The 18,683-nt window shown below is 40.6% G+C and overlaps 1 protein-coding gene across 4 annotated transcripts in view; it reads left to right on the top strand.

Annotated features, from left to right (window-relative positions):
• LOC109030076 (uncharacterized) overlaps positions 1 to 18,683 on the top strand; it is a 337,729-nt gene that overhangs the window by 224,531 nt on the left and 94,515 nt on the right. For all 4 annotated transcript variants that reach the window (XR_011899124.1, XM_019040843.2, XM_072295969.1 and 1 more), the window contains one exon: positions 3,090 to 3,298. Coding sequence is in view for 3 of the 4 variants with exons in the window: in XM_019040842.2 (XP_018896387.1) it covers positions 3,090 to 3,298 (209 nt within the window). In the remaining variant the exon portion in view is untranslated. The remainder of the gene's footprint in view (positions 1 to 3,089; positions 3,299 to 18,683) is intronic.

Here is an 18,683-nt window from a genome sequence, read left to right as displayed (position 1 = left end):
CACAGGAGTTAGGGCGCTCGGATGATGTAAACAAACTTTGGCCGCGATGCCGCGGGGTTGAAGAATTGAATCTCTAAATTGAATTGGACATCTGAGGAACTAACGAACAGCTTGTGGGCTGTAAAAATTGACGACCTGTAATACAGATGGACAAGATTCTAAAAACTCTCTGACTTTTAAAAAGAGGTGGCGTGGGATTCAAAACAAGTTGATGCTGTACATGCTAAAGTAGGTATTATACATTAAGCGGAAAATTTATTAAAAATTAGAAATTTAGAAAATATTGACTCATCAAAAACTAATTAGCAGTAAATGTATATACATGAATTATGGTTTGTGTTGTAACGCCTCAAAATGCCATTATCAAGACGTCATCAAAGGATGACTCCATGACGTCATCAACGGATGAGTCTATGGCGTCCTTGATGGGTGTCCCGATGACGTCATCGGGGGGGGGGGGGGGGATTGCTGGTAGAAATAGAATTGTCATTTTCTCAACTTAGGGGGTTTAAAATACAAGAGGAGAAAGGTATAAAGCCTTGTCTCCACGGGACGTTTTCATAGGATTTGTCCCAAGTTCGAATCGCAGGAATGAAACTTCTGGGATTTTTCCCAGTTACCGTCTCCACGGGACGGGGCTCATACAGTCCTGCGACTAGTTTGCGTGGGAAGATAAATTAGTTAAAGTCGAGTATTTAACCGGGATTAAAATAATAATTGCACTCAATTGACAATTATTAGACACATTATTTTAACTAAACAAACATGAACAATGTAGTAATGAATAAAATATCGCACAATTCGTTTTCACTTCTTCTTCTCCTCTCAGTGGGCCCTACAAGGGGCCACAAGTACCATACTTGGTACTGGGAAAAATATTGATTAACTCAATATTTTTCCCAACTTCGTAAGTGAGATTTAACCCTGGGACAAATCTCGTGAAACGGCCCGTGGAGACAAGGCCTAAAGAAAAAAGTAAAAACATTTAGAGCGAAAAGAATCACTCCCAAAACTGGGCAACCACTGTTTGACCAGTTATTCCGATTAATCAGTCCACTGCCCCTTCTTTTATATCGACACAATTCCCCTTTACCTGCACTTCTTTTTAATATACCGTTAAAAAAAGGCAGCGTTCGGCCCGCAGCCCGGACAAGAAAACTTCTAAAAGTCAAAGTTCTAAAATGAGCCACACGCTTCATATAGGTATTGTTCATATATTCTCGCGGAGCGCCCTAACTCCTGTGCAATCCGCAGTCGCGCCACCACCGTCGTTTTGCAATCTGCACCCGAAATCTATTGCTGACAGCTCCCGTGTTCGGCACCGTTGTTGTGCGTCCAAAACGCAATCACGAAAGCATGCAGAAGATAGCACTCACGGCTGTCTTGCCTAACAATAACCTAGCATGAAAATGAAAAATACCCTTTCTATGTTATGGAAATAAAATCAGTCGATTTTTAATCATCCATACGATTTTTGGGAGTCTTCCGGACGATTAGTGGCAATTGAACAAAGAACGGAGGCTTCTTTCAATAAAATGTTCTTGTCAGAAGCCTCTAAGCCCGTTTTCTCAAAACTTCATTTTTGCACTTACAGCTCTCTTCGCGATCACGGCAGTGTATGTTCCCTCTTCCAAGTTTCACATAGAACGCACTGGAGGGAAAATCCTCTTGGTTACAGAATCCAGACTCTCACAAGATTTGACAAAAAGAATGCCCTTTTAATTAATTGAATTTTCTGTTTTATCTAAAGGAAATTCGCTTTAATTGAGAGGCTTGGCTCTCGATTCAAGCTAAAATCCAATTGAATCAAGTGTATTTTTTTATCGGCACTTTTCGGAGAGTATGCACTCTGGATTCAAGATACTTTTTTTCCAGTAGCATGAACCGCCCTACAAAATGAACTGATGTCATCTCCAAACCAGAATAATGCTTTTACTAAGCGTAGGTAACGTAAAATTTGAATCATCCACCCACGAAAATTAGAATTGATCTGTGTTTCCCCTTCTAAGTTATTCACATAGAACGCATTGGAGAAAAAAAGTCTCTTGGGTACAGAATCCAGACTCTCCAAAAATTTGAGAAAAAAGAATACCCTTTTAACCAATTGGATTTTTTGGTCTGTCTAAAGGAAATTCGCCTGAATTAAGAGGCTTGGCTCTCGATTTGAGCTAAAATCCAATTGAATCAAGTGTATTTTTTATTGGCACCCGCCCCCCGAAAATTAGAATCGAATCCGCTCGGATGAAAGCGCGCACTAGCGCGATTATGGCAGACTTCGCAATGGAGCAGTTTTCCTTCTCCAGCTTGTGTTTTTCGATGTGAAAACAACGTGCGAAACTGAGCTAAAGCGCCACGATTACGGATCTCATACACCCATACCGCAGAGACTCTCGCGGTATTGTTTAGTGTGCGATTTAACTCGCGTAGATTAATGTTTTCTGATTCGGTGTCAAAGCATAGCCAACATTCGGTAAACGCCTAATTGCACAACGGATTCAGAATACGAGAAACGCAGACGGTTTCTCGAAGGATTCTTTATATCGACGATCAGGTTGTTACTGTTTTCTTTGGTAACCGGGTATTATGGTTAATTTTGTTGCCGTGTTCGTTTTCTCTCAGAATGTAAAGGTGAATCTTCAGCGTTTCGTAAATTAATATTTTTTTTTTTTTTTATAAAAAAAAGAAAGAAAAAACTGCCACTTAAATCATCGATTTTTTCGTATATCTGTAAAGTAACGACAAATATAATTAGTTTAATCATTTTATCAGTGTAATTGACATACTTTTGTTTAGTTATTTGTCTCTGGATCAATTTTTGAGGTCTCGGAAATGACACCTCCCATCTCTTTTGGTGGCAATTTTTGCTTCAATTTATGACGCTCCATTTTTGACGGAGCTTTCTTTGATTTCCGATCTAACTGAAGGACTCCCAAGTCGTACAAAGGTATATCTCGCAATCTCGAGTATCATAATAGCGGTGGTGGTATGCCCTCTGCGCGGAAGAAAGTTTTACCACAAGGCGTGGAAGATTCACCTTTTAAGTCTTCGAATAAGCGGTAACTTATATTCTTTTCTTATGTTTATGTTAGGTTTCGTGATGAGCTTGCGAGTAACGCGGTTGGAGGTGCCGCGACACACAGACGCCCACCGGACGGCGACGCTGGTCTGCGAGTTCAACCTCGGCGGTGGGAAGCTCTACTCACTCAAGTGGTACAAGGACGAAAACGAGTTCTACCGATACACACCTAACGAAGAGCCCCAAAAGCAGTTTTTCCCCCAGGATGGCCTCATCCTCAATGTAAGTTCAGATAACATACCCCCTCACTACTTCTTTTTCCTTATCCTCACTCACCAAGAAAAAGTGATCAAAATTGTGTGTTAATATGGGAAGTAAAACACGAAGTAACACAAGCAGTTGGTTAATGTATTGCTTGTAATTTTTCCCTGTGTTAAATCGACTAACTCTTAAAGTTGAAGCAGCCGAATTTTTGTGTGAAAAATCTGCGACCTCGTTAAAATTTGGTACCAGCCGTCAGGATAGGCCCTGGATCCAGTGTGGCATGAAACGTAAGAAAGAAATGAAATACTGGAAATCTCAGTGAAATATTTAGTGAAATCCACGAGGCTGTAAAATATTTCATATTTTTCAGGGGCCAGAGTGTGCAACTCGCACTCAAACACACAAAAATAGAAGAAAGGCACAATTTTAACATTTTGTGAAACACGAAAAGGAACTGGTATTTTTCAACATCTTTCATTTTCTGAAATTTCATGAAATATTTCTCGTGAAATTTCAAGATGTTATTTTTCATGAAATTTTGCCACCCGGCCTGGATCGCACCGGTGATAATCCAATGCGTGACGGGGAGGAAAGCTAGAGTGCGTAGATCAGTGTAATAAAAATTGTTTTTTAATATGGGAAGTAAAACACGAAGTAACACCAGCTGTTGGTTAATGCTTTGCTCATAATTTTTCCGTGTGTCAAATCGACTAAATCTTTAAGTTAAAGCAGCCAAATTTTTGTGTGGGAAATCTGCGACCTCGTTAGAATTTGGTACCATCCGTCAGGATAGACCCCCTAGATCGCATCGGTGATAATCGAATGCGTGACGGGGAGGAAAACAGGTGTGTGTAGATCAGTGTAATCAAAATTTTGTGTCAATATGGGAATAAGTAAAACACGAAGTAACACAACGACGGTGAAACTACCAAACCACGTATCTCGGTTTGCGACGTCGCAGACTTCCTGTCAAACTTTACTTTTTAAATGAAAAACTACTTAACATCCAGTCTTGAAAATTTCTGTGATTTTTCCTCTTTGTGCGGAGAAAATTCCGTGAAAATTTCAAGGAATGATATTAATTTGGTCTACTTCAAAAAAATAAAATGTGAGCGTAGATTTTTAAACGCCGCAAACGAGATACGTGGTTTGGTAGTTTCACCGTCGACAAGCAATTGGTGAATTTTTTGCGTGTCATATTTTCCCGTGTCAAATCGACCAAGTCTTTGTGTTGAAGCGGCAAAATTTTTGCGTTGAAAATCCGCGACTTCCTTAAAATTTGGCGCCAGTCGTCCGGATAGACCCTGGATCGTATCGGTGATAATCCAATGCGTGACGGGGAGGAAAACAAGAGTACGAATATCAGTCCCGATGGACACTTTCTCCATGCCCGAATGTTTCAGAGTAACCTACGGTTTGGTTCACTCAAACTCAAAATTGTGTTGAAAAACCAAGTCCTTTGCGTTGATCTGATACGAAGTAACATCGGTCACGGAAATTTTTTAGTATGCAGTATCAGCTTTCGACCCATCAATCCAAGAACAGCAGAGCGTGACTCCCACTTCCTGTAAACTCGCCACTAGAATCCCATAATGTATGGTACAGTGTGTCGTTTTTAACGTAAATATTATTTCGGGTTTAGGTCCAAAAATGGTTCAACCAAGATTGCGAGAAAGGTATTACATTTTATAAAAAAATATTCTGCATATTCATAGCATAAAAAGTCAGATTCTGTTTTTGGTGGACAGATAGTTTTGACAATTTGCCAAGCAGCGTCTATTAGACCTCGGCTTAAATGCGCGTCGAATTTCGAAAAGTCAAGACAATACGCGTAATTGGCTTGTTCCAACATCTTGATGATACTATAAGGCATGTCCTTGTGGAGGTCACGTCCTAAGAAGATGGGTGACTCTTCTAGTAGTAAGGCATCTATGATGGGCGAGGCGATGCATCCTTCGATCAAGATTGAGTGGAAGGGTCGTCCCCAAATATGCCAAACTTTTGGGTTTAACCTTTCGGTTAACTGGCAACGCGCATATGCCTTGTCGGGAACAAATCTGTACTTTTCTCGATATTTATCGAAATCATACAGCGCCCTCGATGCATTTCGCCTTGCTGCTAAGTAGTTGTCTCGTTTCTTTCCAATATAGCCGTAGCCGGCTGCGGAACAACCTTGCCATTTCACGTCGTCTAGATGATCTGACTGAATTGGTGACACTCTTATGTGGCTAAACTCTTCTACGCACCTATTTAAGGCTCTCTTGAAAGATGGATGATTAAGTAGATTTCTACTGAATATGTCGTCCTCTTCTAATGGCCGGTCGTAATTGTAAAGACTTTTGTAGTGAAGTTCCTCTCGATACATTCCAGAATTGTATTCTGCGAGTCGCATCAGTGTATTCTTTTCAAGCCGTTCGTTCAAAACTTTTGATACATAAGGATCCGTATTGCCGGAGCCCGGTTCAAGTTATAAGGCCGAATCTTACGAAGAAACTTTAAAGTCCTCATTGTTGATCCGTTATCTGAAAGCTGAAACAAGGGAAGAAAATTCTCTGTTACATCAATCAAAATTCTGATAAAATAGAATTAAAAAGGTGAGTACCTTTTTAATTCCAATTTCCATTTTAGTAGCAAAAAGACATCTCGCCGGTTCGATACAACGCAAGCGACTGACTAACTACAAAACTATCATGGCCGGACGTATAGTCTCAATCCACTCGTTGCGAAGGTAAAACTCCCGGTAATGAGTCTCCAGCTGAAAAGTACCTTTCTTTACTGATAATAGAGTTTGTATTTCATATACGTATTCTTATTCCTCTTTATTAGTTAAACGTTATTTTATTTCTCTCGTGTAGGTATTTTTCAGCCTGAGCACAATTCTATGGCGTTTCACCTTCTTTTCAGTTAGTCACAAATTTACGACAAATTATCCTTTTTATTGTTTTTACTCTATCCAGCACTGTGTTCTTATGGTTGAACGAAAATGTTTTGCATTCATCGGGAAGTCGGTTCATTCTCCCTTTGATATTGCATTTCATATCTGTTGGGGGAAAAGTAAGGAATATGCGGTAAATTTACCCCGATTTACAGAATTACCTCCTTACCTTTAAATGTATTTCAGCAGAAATGATTGAGGGCGATTCTGAAAAAAACTACGACAAAAGTACTCAAAGTGTCTTAATCTTCTTGTTGATGCGGATTGTGCCTATGAGTCTGGATGGGTAGAATGTTCCATTAGACAGAAGTATTAGTAATCATCTTGCCGCACAATACGGCCTAATTCTTGCGGCTGTGTTGATGGAGAAGATCCTCCCAAACGTCTTCAAGTGTTTTTTTCTTCTTTTATTCTGGTATTTTATGGCTTAGTGCCAAGCACCTGAAGTCAACTGGAAAACTTAAACTTCACGAATCACACAAGCACACAACTACACAAACTATTTATGGCCTATATTCGATCTCCTGGCCTGTTTCGATTCTCTGAAGCGGCTTGGCCTTGGCCCTGGAAAGAAAGGGGTCTGCGATATGAGAGCAGCTGTTAGCGCAGTCTTACCTGCCATGCAGATTGCCGATAAGACCCATGAGCTGATTTTCTTTACTGTTAGATCCCCGCATTTCTACCAACATCGACACAGACTTGTGTGTTTTACATCATCGCAACCAATTCTAAGCCTGATTACGTCAGTGATGAGGGATCTTTTCCAATCTAGTCTATAGTGATATTTTCTAATCTAGTCTATAGAACCACGGTTTGCGTGAGAGTGAGGGGAGGAGCGGGGAGCGCCTTTAATCTTTGGACTTTCTAGGTACATGATACCCAGTCTGTGTTCCAGTCACTAAAATGTTGTTGGGAAATAATGGGGGATAATTGTTTCGAAAATCTTTTGTTATCTACTGTCCGAGTATAGTGAGCCGATTTAGTAAGTTGGTCGACTCTTTCATTACCTCTTTTTGAAGGGTCTAATGGATAAATACTAAGCTGATGGAGATGATTCGTTATTCAGTTTATGGGGGGATATTGGGAATTTGGTTAGTTTCAAAATGCGAAAACGTGGAATAACCTCGAAACCAAACCTAATTTTGCACGCAATTTTCTTGATTTTATTTTATTTTTATTCCATATTTAAGCGGTTTCGTTGTAATGCAACTATTATTTCTTACTTATAGTGGTATATTTTGGGTTTCTGACTTATTGCAAGTATTTTTTTTCCAATAAGTAAGATTTTTCTCCTAAATTTAACTTTTTTTTCTCTCTCTCAGGAAATTCACCTGACATAATCCGACATATTGCAGAAAAAGTGCAACATCAAGGCAAATTTATCTATATAAACATTATACTCATTATAAATAATAAGAATTAGGCCAAAAACTTACGCCTTATCATCAGGAAAAGCAGAAAACTAAGATGAAACCAAATACAGCTTTTTACAGTGAAATTAAATAGTAAATCCGTGCGTGGGCATGCAAAATTAATCAATTAGGGAATGGCTTAAGTGGTTTATAAACAAAAATATCTAGAGGTTGCAAATATTGCGATAGAATTTCAAAGAAGATCATTTTCTCACCTTGCGATCAGTTTTAGAGGGTACATGTCTAGAAAAACTTCCTCAAACCAATGACAAAACAATGTTCCTTCCATCCAACCTCTTTTTGCAGCTGTGCAAGCTTCACCGGGTTAATCTTAACCTTTATTTGCAGTACAACGACTCCGAACGTGGGTAGCAGAAAAAATAATTAGCGGTGGTAACTTGGAACCACCTGAGCAACCGCATGCCAAAACCGTTGTGTTCTCTTTTCTGATCCAGCAATATTTCTGGAACTTCTTTCTCTCCTTTTTGAACACTTGCTGGAGTTTTTTGGGACCATGACTAAAATACGTTTAGTCACAATTGTAAATGCGTTTACCACCAGCACTCCCTGAAATGTTTAACTCATGCTACGCAGCCTCCGTAAATCGGAATAAAATTAACATTTCCTAAAGGGATCGGAGCCGGTCACTGTTTGTGAGGATATGATCTCCGCCTTCCAACGTGAGAGTTTCACGTGTCTCCTTATGAAATGCCAAAACAAAGCTCTGGCTGGCAATACAGCTATTAAAAAACTAATGTATCAAAAAAGCGAGTTAAAATTACCAAGGAAGAAAGAAGCACTCGTAAGGAAGTGATTCAAGTGATACAGTCATTACAAATACCTTGTAATTTGCATTTATTTTCATTCTTATTCCCTCGCGGTATTCGGTGCAAAATCATCTCCTATCCAAACTCGCGGATAGTTTGGATGTTTGGATGCCTGAAATATTCCTCCACAATGAGCTTAACTAACTCTACTTTCCCTTTCATGTTCAAGTGCAGACCTTCTGAAGTGAACAGTTTCCGGCTAAAATGCTTGGTGAGAATGGGGTAGATGCCTTTGTTGTGCCGGATAATCTTAAGGATCTTGAGGTTAATGAGGGCTATGTCGGGGTTTTTGTGGGGTTAGTCTGCACGCTTTAGGACTACAACTAGAATCACGGGATTCCTTTGGGCCACTCGTTTAACCTTATCTAAGTCGAAGTCCTGAAGGGTCTTCTTCACGTTGATCGGTTCGGTTTGGGGTTCCGTGTGGGTGTTATTAGTACCACCGATAATGCAGATTACTCTGCCTGGGGGGACGTTTTCTATGCCCTGGGTTACATCTAGAAATTTGCCATTAGGCTTAAAGATACCTTTGCTATCTGGGAGTTCATCCCTAATCATGTATGTGAGGTTCCTTCCGTGGCTACTGGCGAAGAGCTCCAAGATGTCCATAGCTGATGACCTGTAACATAGATATGAGCACGTTGAGCACGATTATGATTGAATTGGATTTGTCTGTCGATTATTTGTTTTTTGAGGAGCACCGCTTTCGCGAAGATGCTGACCGCTGTGAAGACATGCTTGTCGAAGAAGTCAACTTCGCTTACGCGGAAATTCGCCGGACGCGCGTTAAGCTTTCGGAGAAGCGTTTCCCTCTCCTGATTGTAGTGAGGGCAACGTTCGAAGATATGTGTGCTCGTTTGGAGGCTGGGGAAAGTTCCGCAGCTGCAATGTCCGTGTCCTATTTGTGGGAGGCCCCTGGCTTCTAAGTGCGCGTTGAACTGCCCGTGTCCCGTGAGCATTTCGACGGTGAAACTACCAAACCACGTATCTCGGTTTGCGACGTCGCAGACTTCCTGTCATACTTTATTTTTTAAATGAAAAACTACTTAACATCCAGTCTTGAAAATTTCTGTGTTTTTCCCTCTTTGTGCGGAGAAAATTCCGTGAAAATTTCAAGGAATGATATTGATTTGGTCTACTTCAAAAAAATAAAATGTGAGCGTAGATTTTTAAACGCCGCAAACGAGATACGTGGTTTGGTAGTTTCACCGTCGATTTGTAACATCCAGTGGGTAGGATTAATTTTTCTCCTACTCCACTCTCTGACATCCGGAATCAGGAACCTAGTGTGGCGTGCCGTGTCGGAGTAGACCCATTCTTGTTGCCACTCTTCCCAGGCAGTGTCCACGAGTTGCTTTTTGAGTGCGCGTTGTGCTCCTCGGCGAGTACCTCCTCGCTGTTTCTGAGGGCGATCCTCTTTTCGGCCATTTTTCCGGCGATTTCTATTTCCTTTTCGATAGGAAGAACACCTGCGGTTGCGATAAGCGCATCTGTGGAGACGGTGTTGTAGGCCTTCATAGTTGTTAATAGTGCCTTCCGCTGGGCCGATCTTAATTTGGCCTTGCCTTTAACGAATTTGGTTTCCGCGTGCCAAATGACCGCGCCATGTGTAATCCCTGAGACGATGACACCTTTGTAGATAGTTTTAGGGTGTTTCGTTTTTACGCCCCATTCCCTATGAGCCATCGATTTCATAACGCCGTAAGCGGCGTTCGCCTTGGACGTTGTTCTCGCGATGTGCCCCTGGAATTTCGTGTTCCGCGATAAGAGTACCCCGAGGTATTTGTAAGAGTCCACGATTTCTATTTTGTTGGATGGGAGGCATCCAAACACATCATATTGGCGAGTTACTCGCCACAATACCGTATTCCTGCCGCGAGCCTATGAAACGCCTTCAGAACGACGGGCATGCAGATGATCGACGTTCGTGCTCGAATAGTTATCGTTGCAAATCAGTGCACTTTTTAAAGGCGCTGCATTTCACTCCGCCGATTTTTCTGAACCGGAATGATGAATTTTGATTTTGTTGCAATGCATGAAGCTGCACGATGTTTGCGAGGGGACCATGGGGAATTACATCAGCAATGAGAATGTAATTTCGTCAAGAATTGATCCTCGTAGTTCGCACTGAACCTGTAGAATGAGGTCAGTATGACATATTCAAATGATCACAGAGTGAATTTAGTGAGTATTATGCCTCACAAACCTTAAGAAGACAAAACTACTTCAGATATTATATATCGAATTCCGTTGTCTCATAGTCATGTTTTCCTTTTTATTTGTATGCGTTATTCTAATAAAATATATATTTGCTGATAAGATTGCACTGGTAAAAAAAACCTCTTGGACCAATGCCGCGGTGCATTGACTCAAGAGTGCAGTTTCTTGTCGCCGGATTTAAGAGTCTTGAACTCTTGTTTCAAGCGGATTTTGCATTTATTCAATTCAAAATCTGCTTGAAACAAGAGTCCAGACTCTTAAATCCGGCGACAAGAAACTGCACTCTTGAACCAAGCGGTTTTTTTACCTGTGTGCAATCTATAAAAAATAAACATTACGGGTTCATCATATGTCATAAAATAAAGAGTGATTCTAGAAGTTCTCATGTAGTATTCAGTCTATCAAGTAAAAAAATCCTCATCACAACTAGTATAATGTGCTCTCAAAATTCAACAATTGTGAATTCATCGTCAACTTTACATCTTTTTTTTGGGGTGTCACCAGTCGTCAGTCTGAATGCTCTTTTATGAATAAGTGAAACTTTTCGATTCCTCCTGACACGAACATTCAAGCTAATTGATTGCTCTAGTGAAAATGCCATTCGATGTACAGTGGTTTCACCCCGAACAACTTCGTTTTTTCAATATTGATAGTATTTGTGCGCTTTTTGAGAGTGGCACAATAAAACGGCAATTCGTACGATGTAGTCATGAAGCAGGTCTGTAACTAAATTTTGAGCTTTCAGATCTCCTTTAACGGTGTCAAACCAATTTTTTTTTTTTATATATGCACTTCAGCAACCACCTTTTTCGCCCTTTAAAATACTTCCAAAACCGACATATTTTAAAAAATAACCGCCAAACGCAAAAGGCGGCAATCGGGAGAGTAGATAATTCCCGAGGCTGAGGAGTTCAAAAGAGCGATACTTTTGATAAAGACGGCTCGATGGGGGAAAAATCGAAGCGCAAGGGGGGACAGCGCTCAATTTTGACTTGTGACTAATGGCCGGCGGGCGCGGGGTCACAGCTCCGGCTACGCGGCCGAGTATCACGGGTTTATCAGGGTGAGCAAGCAAATAAACAGAAGATAAGCAAATAGCGGCTAACAAGTCACTTCGTCCATCTTGGAGGGTAAACATAACGAAATTATTTTCGGCTACCGTTTTCACCCGGGTGGCTACCATTCGACAGCAATGCCGCCCTCTCCAGCAAGACCCACGTATCTGGATGAAAGCCCATGTGCAGTGTTGCCACTGGCCGGGGAAATAAGTGAAATCATTCGCGAGTCGTGGAGTATTCCTCTGATTGGCGTAAATATTCTGGGCCCACCCATAACTGACGTTCTCGAGTGAGAGGGAGCCTAGGAGCCCTAGGCCTCTTTGAGGAACACTTGACGCCCATGCGTTTACTTCTTAGAGGGAATTTATCATCATTAAAACGAAGAGTCTTACCTTACACGCTTCTTGTTTTTTTGCATCATTGTGTAGAGGATGCACATTTCGGCACATACACCCCCACTGTAAGTGACTGTAACGGAGATATTTCGTAACCATACCACATCTGTGTTTGAAAGTTAACTCTAAACGAATGCAAACGCGCTGAATCTGCAGAAGGGGGCAAGGCAGCTAAATTCGGTGCATTTTTGCGTATCGATTGTGGGAAGCATAAAAAGGAGGAGGAAAGCAGGTAATCAAGGCTAGCAAACGAAGAAAACCAGAGACGTTACGACTCACGAATGCGTCATTATCAGTCAGAAAATAAGCTAAAAATTAAAAAATTACGAGTAAAAACCTGAGAGGATGTAGCGGGCCTCAGGTTTTTACCAGTAATTTTTTAAGTTTTAGCTTATTTTTCGACTGATCACGACTCAGTCATGAATCGAAACGTATCGGGTTTTTTATTGTTTTTCTCTTTTGTTTTTTTTTTCATTTATCATTGTCTCGGACTGCTTCGAAAAAATTCGTATAATGTATGATATCTGAGGCACTGGTACCTAAATTAATTCCATAGGACATTACCTTGAGCACCGTAGAGGGAAGAAACAATAAGTTTTCGAACGCACTCGCCACTGCGTCTAGTAAGGCATCTAGTTCTTTGAAAAGACCGCTGCTTGTAATCACTTTCCTTTATGTAAGAATTTCAAGTGCTTATTTTTTCTTTGCCTAAAAATAGCAGATGTGGTATCACAACGGATAAACGCATCTACAAATGAAATACTATACATGCTTAAGTTACGTTCTAGTTCGGCGAGGACATTTTGCTTGGATATTTTCCTTCACCCTGCCTATGGAAATAAAGGCATTTCTTAAAGTTGTTCAAAACTGTAAGGATAACTAATAGATAAGATTCTTCACCTTCAATTATTATAACTGGAGAATTTTCAGAATACTTGCACTCTCAAACCTCTCTCTTAGGAAAGCTATCAGGCGGCTTTTATTTTTCTAATTTGCAAGAAATTTATTTCGTGGCACAGTAGCTGACGTATTCTCTTCCAAATTAATTTCTGGAGATGATAATGATTTTAATCTTCTACAGCGTTCCGCTGTTCTGGTACTCTTTGCTGTTTCATCTTCCGGATATCCATCTAACACTTTTTTCGTGTTAGTGAAATAATCTTTCTGCACATACTCCAAATGTATATCAAGTATTTGGGAGTTCGTTTCTTGCTGATGCCAAACGATTTTGCGAACCAAAAATCCTCCATTAATCACACAAACAGAATCTTTCAGTGTAACTGTAGTTTCACAGCCTGAAAGAAGGGCATGAATCACTGACTTAGACGAATTCCGTATTCCGGATTCGTCAAAAACAGTCAGGCAAAAAACAGAAAAAATAGCGATTTTAGGCCTAAAAATCCAAGATGGCGGTCAAAGGCGTACTTCAGAAATGGTGCAAAAGTAACCCACACTTAAAGATCTCATAATACGTCTTTAAAAAAAAATGTCCAGCTTTCCAGCATTTAATTCAGTAGTCTCCGCAACGTCTCTCAAATTAATACACCTTACATTATCTCGCAATTTTGTAAACATATCGACGACGAGACTAATTAAGGGCAGAATAACTATAACTATTGCTTCTCTAACTATGAAGGGAACCGCAAGGGAATTTGTCTTTCCGTACCCCGTCGGAAATCGAATACAGACATTCTTTCCGGCGAGGATGAGTTTCATCGCGGGCAATTGTTCGTCCTTTAGTCTCACCACCCGCGGGTCCAACTGCTTTGCCGCTTGCAATAATCTGACAACATTTGTTAATATAGAATCAGAAAAATTCAAAAAGGAAGTTTCAACATTACCTGTATCCGCGTCGGATGTGTCAGGGGTTCCATTATGTTGTACCCCGAAGTCGATTATGAGGCACCTCCTCCCAACATCGCTTCTATAGAAGGCTGCCGTCAACCCTCTCAAAACCTCCACTGTAAACTTTAGTGTTCCGAATGAGCCGAAGTATTTCCGTGTGCTGCTTTTTTGAAGATCTGAAGTACAGAGCACCAGAATGCATGTTTATTAGCAATATACACGGAAAAAATGAGCTCGAGGTTATTGGATAATACCCATGGCCATTTCCAATTAATAGTAGTAGTTTCCCCCCAACAAATCAAGCTACTAACCAAAATGTTGTAGTATTCTACCACAATTAATGAGAAATATCAATATTATCCAGCGAATCGAGGTAGTACCACGCCTGCTCTCTTTTTTCCGTGAAATCTCAAAGAACCCGCCGTAATTCTATGAGATCTATAATAGCCAATGCTGTATTTTCCAGGCAGTTAATTATTCATGATTCTAAACGGTCAATAAGACCGACGAACGGTCCAGTTTCGGGCCCATATCCCTTGCTTTAAAACATTCACTTCGGGAATCCCACTAATATTTAAACCACAATTTTCTTATTTTACTGTTAATTTTTAAGTATTAAAGGTTTATAATCGACTCCAGTCCTCCTCGAGTAGTAGAATTCATCTTATTAATCTGAAATAATTATATTCACAAAATTTTATTCACATATAATTTAGTAAATTTTCTATAATTTGAGATTCACTCATTTCATTTCATTCATTTTCTTTCTCTTGTCATCTCCCACCGAAGAATTGTCAATATCGTTTGCTAATACTTCCTCGATCTTCCTCTTCAAGGATTGACTTGGGGAAGTTATTCTTTTCGACTCCTTATCCGAAGAATCCGTAGTGAAGGAAGCTATGTAAGATTCGAAAGAGTCAGTGTCTCCTTGCCTTGAACGATTTCTCCCACTCTCATTGGATCTCCTAGAATTGATCCAAAACACATTCCTTCATTAAGTAATGTTACAAGTCGTTTATGAACTTCATGCGTGGGTTAATCTCCGCGAGGAAACGGAGAAGTGGAACTTGAGCGGCAACCCCGGTTGCAGATCTGCGGTTTCCGCCCGGAGAGCGGGTCAGGTAAATTCGAAGCGATACTCCCGGGTCGGCGGGAAACGCCGAAACAGCTTTGGACCTCTTATTGACCTAACGCATCGCGGCGACGGGGGGCGGAGAGGGGGCGGCTGGAACACAACCCCCCTCGGGGGCTCCAACTGTCGCAGCGCCCGGGTTGTTTGCTCAAATGTCTTCTCTTTGTTCACGCTCTTTGATACTCCCGTCTTAACTCGCCGAAACCCGAAAGAAAATATACATAAATTTACATACAAATCAAATTAACGTTTCAACTCGTTCTCGCAACTAAATGTTTGAACGGTTCATGTGCTCGTGAATTGAGAGCTAATTCCATTACGCGCCCCCGGGACGCCTCCCCCGCCCCTCTCCCCGGGGTCGTCTCCCTGCGCTCTGAACACCGTCATGTTTGACCTCGAAACCTGGACAAACCTTGTCCGCGGTAGCGAAACGCAAAACAAACACTAATGATACCATGATTTAACCATGTGGAAAAAAAAAAAAAAAAAAAAAACATTAAAATTATGATCTCAATGTGGGTCGTCCTCTTCGGTTTCAACTTTTACCGACAAATCTTCATCAAGCCCGTATCTCACTAGCTCTTGCAAATGTTCATTGTATTTTTTAATATTTTTTCAACTATCTATTTGTACATGGACAGCAGCTGCAGCTAGGAGCTCCAGCGCACGGTGATTCCACAGGTGAATCCAGTCGGGAGCGTTATGTTCTGGAGTAGTCAGGACGAAAGTCGAGATCATCATCTTGATGTTCGCGTTAATGCCTCTTCATTGAAGGGCTTAAATACACGTCAGTATATATACATTTCAGCTATTTACACATAACAATGTGCACATAGCTACAGCACATGTTAATACATAACTACAAATTTAATAACCAAAGTTTGTACAGAATTAGTGAACCTATTAAGATTTTCCATACAGAGTTGTTCGTGATATAGTTAGAAATTTTACATACAATGAAATGTAATTCCTTGTGATCGTACTCTAAAAACCCCTTCGTAGCATAAAATGGGGTTTCCTCTAGATGTTTTTTATGAGATGATGTATAGATGTTCTTCATACAAGCTTCGCCGTACACTTCCAGAGAAGATCTGAAATTTTGTTTAATGACTAGGGCAACATCTGCGTCTACATTTATATTTATCACGCAACTAGTGGCACGGGGAAAATGCCTCTATTTTGCGGCTTAACTTCTTTGTATTGAAGATAGGCCGCAAGGAGATAATTTAAGTACGTCTCCAAATACCAAAACATGCAAATTCTGAAAAAGGAGTTTTCTTCCTCCGAGGTGTTGAAAATCTCCGACAACCCCAAGTGAATGAACATTAACACGAGACTGGATACCGTGGAATTTTCATCTATGATCAAAAGGACGGTTTGCTTAATGGCAACATTCTACCACTCATTTTAATATCAATCGTTTTAGAGGGTATAACTTCCAAGGTGTTTCTGCAGTTTACTTACCGCCGGTAATATTGAATCAGCCGGGGGACTTGAACTTCCACTGACATTGTCAGGTTGGGGCACTGTAATATTCGATACCAAGCAGACTCTTCTGAACACACTCGTCCTGAAAAAAGATAAGTAATTGTGAGCAAGTGCAGCTCATTTTACAACTTGTATCCCACTATCCATTTTGGCTACTTTTTAATCAACGGAAACTTAAAGTCCCTGATGAAAAATGTTGGATTCTGCTTCAGATGTTAAACTTGTTCTGAATGCCGTGCAGATATCTATATTTGACACTTTCTTCTGTTTTGCATGAAGACTCTCTGACAAACCTGAAAAAACACGGAGGGGAAAACGTTAGTTTTTTCATGTTACCATTGTCACGGGCTGCTGTGTAAAAATGTGACATCAACAAACTTATTGACAAAATGGATGAAGACATAAATAACATGCATAAACGGTGACATGTTGGAATATCAGTACGGGTCTTCAGACCGAGTCTTACCAAAGATTGAGCAAAATTCTAATGTTCGATCGGAAGTTCATAATAGGGTAGTTGCAAGAAGCTGGGATTTTAGATCTGATGACCGTTTATAGCAGAACTTTTCGCGAAAACCCCGTTCTTTGCATTTGCAAGTTCTGAAATTGAGTCGGAAGCTCCGTAAAAGCTCAATAAAAAGTCGCAAAATCGCGGTAAGAAACAAACGATTTCCATTGAGTGACGTCAGTTGGCATACAAGGCCGTGCCCACCGCCATCACCTCTATCCCGACCACCGAGCCGAAACGTAATACGAACGTTTTTGCTTTTTTACCTCGTATTATTTTTAAATTCCTGTTTTGTTTAAATGTTTGTTTTTGAATGTAGAGAATGTTGAATGTAGAAGAATCTGAATGGCATGTGAAAATGAAGAAGCGCACTCGTCAAATTGAAAAAGGCTGTGGAGACGAAAAAGGCCAAGGTATGTTTCGATCCGGATCTCAGTCCCGGTCCAGGTCTCCGTCCCGATGTGGATCTGAGTACCGATCTGGATCCCGATCAAGGCGTCCCTCAAGGGCAAGATCATGTGCGCCGGACAGCCTAAGTATTTACGAACGGTCCAGCAGTAATTATGGTGACCACACACGAAGGACCAAATCAATCGATTCGCAGCCCAGAGTCATCACTGCGTTATTTAGAAGGAAAAATTTAAACGGGCCCTAATTCAATGGATCGCAGTACAAGAGGCCGGATTTCAATAATGTCTCGATTAGCGCGCATACAGAAGAAGATTTAAAATAACATGTCAGCCTCTTTTTTAAATTTTCCTTATAAACATTTTATAGGAAATTTTGAGTTTTGGCCTGGATTGGAGGTGAAATAACACAGCCCTAAATTTGATTAACACAGGAACCTGTCTGAGCGCGAGGAAATCAGCGGTAATGCTCTTGTTTTCTGATGCGCATACAGAAGAAGATTAAGAATAACATGTCAGTTTTTTCTTTAAATTTTCCTTTCAAACATTTTATAAAACAATTTTAAGTTTTGGCCCGGATTGGAGGTGAAATAACACAGTGTGCGCTGTCGGGAAGAGTTGGAGCCGGTGTTTTTTGGTTGTTAACTCGGGTTTGATCCCTTCCCGAGTTGCGTGCCATCACTGTTTAGTGTCACGGGAGGGAGAAGAAGATTCGACATGATTAATGTTCAAGTTTGTTGGGAGTGTTGTACTCTTCTGCAATGCTTGATGAGCTGATGCGAGTCTTAACTTTCTGAAACCCCTCGCGTGTGTCCAGGCGATAGTCTCCGACTAAAATTCATCACTTCCAACCAACACGGAAAGCGCTAAGCGAAAAAATGCGCATTAACAGTCAGGTGGAGTAACGTGTATTTTTTCGCTCTGCATGAACTAATGTACCAAATGTGCTTTGCGCAAAGTGTTTAACGACGAGATGAGTTCGAAAAAGTTAACGATATAATGGCTCAGTAGACATTGCGTAAGTTGCAAAGTATTGTAAAACATTATTTTTCTTCTTCAAAATTTCAACCAGAATATACGTGGAAAGTAAATTGAAATATAAGAAACCCCGTACACAGACTATGTTAAAAAATAAAACCTTAGAATCCTAACCCTTAAGTTCCACAACAATCTTAT

This window comes from Bemisia tabaci, chromosome 2 (assembly GCF_918797505.1).
Source record: "Bemisia tabaci chromosome 2, PGI_BMITA_v3".
NCBI lineage: Eukaryota > Metazoa > Arthropoda > Insecta > Hemiptera > Aleyrodidae > Bemisia > Bemisia tabaci.
Note: the sequence above shows the minus strand (reverse complement) of the source record. Positions and strands in the feature narration are given on the sequence as shown.